This window comes from Mus caroli, chromosome 2 (assembly GCF_900094665.2).
Source record: "Mus caroli chromosome 2, CAROLI_EIJ_v1.1, whole genome shotgun sequence".
In the NCBI taxonomy this organism is placed as follows: Eukaryota; Metazoa; Chordata; class Mammalia; order Rodentia; family Muridae; genus Mus; species Mus caroli.
In genome coordinates this window covers 115,366,103-115,369,694 of record NC_034571.1, presented here as the reverse complement: position 1 = coordinate 115,369,694, position 3,592 = coordinate 115,366,103, and the positions used below count along the sequence as shown (strand labels likewise).

Below are 3,592 nucleotides of genomic sequence, written 5' to 3'. Positions count from 1 at the left end.
GAATGTTTGTCTTGCCGGGCGTGGTGGCGCACGCCTTTAATCCCAGCACTCGGGAGGCAGAGGCAGGCGGTTTTTCTGAGTTTGAGGCCAGCCTAGTCTACAAAGTAAGTTCCAGGTCAGCCAGGGCTATACAGAGAAACCCTGTCTCGAAAAACCAAAAAAAAAAAAAAAAAAAAAAAAAAAGAATGTTTGTCTTTAAATTCATACATGCCCCTCACCTCCACCCCTGCACGAGGACATGCCATGTTTGGGCCAGGCTTGCCTTGAATCTGGGGTAATCCCCTTAGCTGTGANCCTACAGGTAAGAGACCACCATTCCCAAGTTAAAACTAAGCATCTACTTTGATTTCCCCACTCTCCCCACTCTGAGCCTGGCCCAGGGTTGAACCTGGATCTTAGCCCTCACCACACACATATTTTCCCCCTCAGCTACATTCCCACCATACTTTGGCTCAAGAGGGTCTATAATGAATTTCATGTCTTTGTGGAGTTTAGTGGGGTTCTCAGAGAATAGGAAGTACATGAAAATGTATTTGGTAATATGAATCTGTTCTATGAGAACTGTCTTGCAGCGGCCCACCAGCCTCATGCACACACAGTGCTGGTATAGAGGTCACAGCAGCTAGCAAGATTCCTGAGACTGGACACGTTGTCTTGCCAGGGGCCTGAGAAAGAAGGCATGTTGGTGCNGTTCAGCGAAGTACTGAAATGATAAAACCAGATACACACGGNTCAGACACAAACAAAGCAGCATAATCGACAAGTTTTCCAAGTAACTGAGAACAAACCTACTGTGCGTAGATCTGTTGTCATAACCAGGACATGACATCCAACTGAACGAGCTTGGCTCCTCACGCTTTAAGAAATGCTAGAACAAAACTCTGACCATTGTCTGCCAAGTGCCCAGCTCCTAACCTCAGGTCAGTTACAAATGTTTGGCATTTCCAAACAGTTGAGAAAAAATTAGNCCTTATACATGATCCAGAATTTGATTTAATAAAAAAAAAAAAGCTAATAACTAGGGTCACTTTCCTCTTGAGAAAGAAATACTGTTTATACTTCATTGCTACATATTAATTAGACAAAGTTATTTCTATTTTTCTCGATTTTTTGATTTTCATTTTATTCAAACTGAAACAGAATTATGTCNCTTCTCTCCATCATTTTCCTCCCTCCAGCCCCTCCCATTTATCCTCCCTCAAATCCCTCCCATANTATCCTCTACTCTCAAGTTAATATCCAATTTTTTATAGACACATAGATAGACAGACAGAAAGAAAGAAAGACAGATCCAGGTGTTATTTTTCTCAGATTCTATGTCCATGTGCAGGTGTGGGTGTGTGCATGTGAGGGCAGGTGCCTGCAGAGGACTTAAGCATGGGAACTAGAGATGGAGGTGGTTGGAAGTCCCGTGTGCTTGGGGAAATAGAACTCAGGCCATCCATGACAGCAGCCTGTTAGTCCCCTGCAAGAGCTGCATCTGAACAGCTACTTGAGCCAGACTCCAGCTGGCTTGTGGGTGGATTTATATGATATTTTCGGCCCCTGAAAACATTTCTTTGGGTTTCTAAATGCCAATGATTCTTTGAGTATGTCTTTAGAAAATCCACTGAGAATATACACATTAGAACTCTACCAGACAAACAATCTAGCCACTTTATAAATTCTGCTTTAACAATAAATGAAATTTGCAATTCGCTTACTTTTACTTTGTTTCTTAACCTGTTCTACAACTAACATCTGATTAAGAACAGGGACGCATCAAGGACATACACTTCACCTCCTAATCGGGCTCCAGCTCTGACCTCTCTCCAGAGCCTCAGACTCCAGTTGACTTGTGACTCACTTTATATGCTAGTCTCTCAGGTACCTCAAAATTAACATATCCAGAACTGGAAGAGGCCATGCCTTTAGCCTTCANTCCTATTTCTTGTTCCTCCTTGTGATGGACACACAGACCCAAGTCAGAAAAGACCATTATTTCTCCTCTTCACCCTGGGCCTTTCTCCTATGCAGTTGAGGGTCAGTCCTATCAACTCTCCCTTGTGTGGTGCCTGTATCTGGTCAGTGTCTCACTCTCTTGCTAAGACTGTTACAGCAATGTGTTTGCTCTCCTTGTTACCAAACACCCTTCTGGAAAGCACAGCTAACCATGCTACTGTCCAGAATCCTGCAGGTCAAATTGAATTCCTCGAGGTTTGACACAAGGCCTTTTTATAATGGTTCAGTCTTGCTTCCTAGAGCTCTCCCCACTCACCTGCAGGCCACTACCAGCATGCACCTTTTTGGCTTTTACAACAGCAAATATTCTACTTCCTCATTTCTTCTATGTGTCCCAAAACTGATTCCTTGGGCTCAGTTATAGGTTCCTTTCATATTCTAGAATATAGTAAACAAAGTAACCTTCACACTATCTGAACTCANGGTTATCTTTTCAATTTAAAATCTGTCTTCTCCTGGTCTGCTTTATTTCTATCTAGAAAAAAATCTGAGTTTTAGACAACTGTAAAATCATCACATGTCGACCACATACATTTCAGTCACAATAAACACAGGANCTTCTTAACCAAGAGACCAAACTTCTTTCCCTTCTGCTACACAACACCAATAAATGGAACCTGCCACACACAGTAGGACTAATAATGAAGATAAAACCTACTAAGAGAAAAGAGTCCAGACTGTCAACCACAAGCATCCATGTCTCATACACTCCACACAGCTTTCACGACCCTGTACTCAAGACCTCCATCTCCCAACATCCAGAAGTTCCCTCTCTGTAAGAGGATATGCTAATCCTATAGGTTGAACAACAATATGAATTAACCAGTACCCCCCCCACCCCCAGCTCCTGTCTCTAGCTGCATATGAATCAGAACATGGCCTAGTCGGCCATCAGTGGAAAGAGAGGCCCATTGGTCATGCAAACTTTATATGCCTCAGTACAGGGGAACGCCAGGGCCAAGAAGTGGGAGTGGGTGGGTGTGGGAGTGGGTGGGGGACTTTTGGGATAGCATTGGAAATGTAAATGAAATAAATACCCAATTAAAAAAAGAGAGGAAAAAAAAGAGGATATGCTAGGAGGGAGCAGGAATCCTGGTGATTGCCTACCTCTGGAAAATCTCTCTGCAGCACACATATGTCTCATATGTTCTATTGGTGAAATTTGTGTTTAGGAATGAGACACAGTCAGTTTCAGCGCCTCTGGGAACATAGAGGATACCTGCATGGAGAAAATAATAGTTATTTAAAGAGACAGATTTGACACATGCANTCCAAAGTTCTGTATTGCTTGGATGGGAGTTGGTAACGCCATAGATTAGGTGTCTGTGGGGTGGGTAGTTAGTTAAATAGACATTCTGAGAGAGATCCTGTAGTCTCTGCCAGAGATGATGCTTAGGCACCTACCTGCCATGCAGGCACTGATAAAGGAAACACAGGCACCTGTGAAGAGGGCCCTGACCACAATCTTGCACAAGTCACTCTTCCTCTGGGGTATCATGGATGCTGTAGACAACAAAGAAAGCAATTGATGTCTTCCTCACACAGCAAGGAGGTGTAGCCCATCAGTCCCCATTAGAAGAATTAAAAAAAA

At 43.2% G+C, this 3,592-nt stretch overlaps 1 protein-coding gene across 1 annotated transcript in view; it reads right to left on the bottom strand.

The window, feature by feature from the left end:
- Positions 1–227: 227 nt before the first annotated feature.
- Positions 228–3,592, bottom strand: part of Slc28a2 (solute carrier family 28 member 2) — a 137,595-nt gene continuing 134,230 nt past the window's right edge. Inside the window, exons 7-9 of the mRNA XM_021179182.2 lie at positions 3,406–3,504; positions 3,109–3,220; positions 228–703 (exon numbers count right to left, since the gene is read on the bottom strand). Coding sequence (XP_021034841.1) covers positions 586–703; positions 3,109–3,220; positions 3,406–3,504 — 329 coding nt within the window. The 3' untranslated portion in view covers positions 228–585. The remainder of the gene's footprint in view (positions 704–3,108; positions 3,221–3,405; positions 3,505–3,592) is intronic.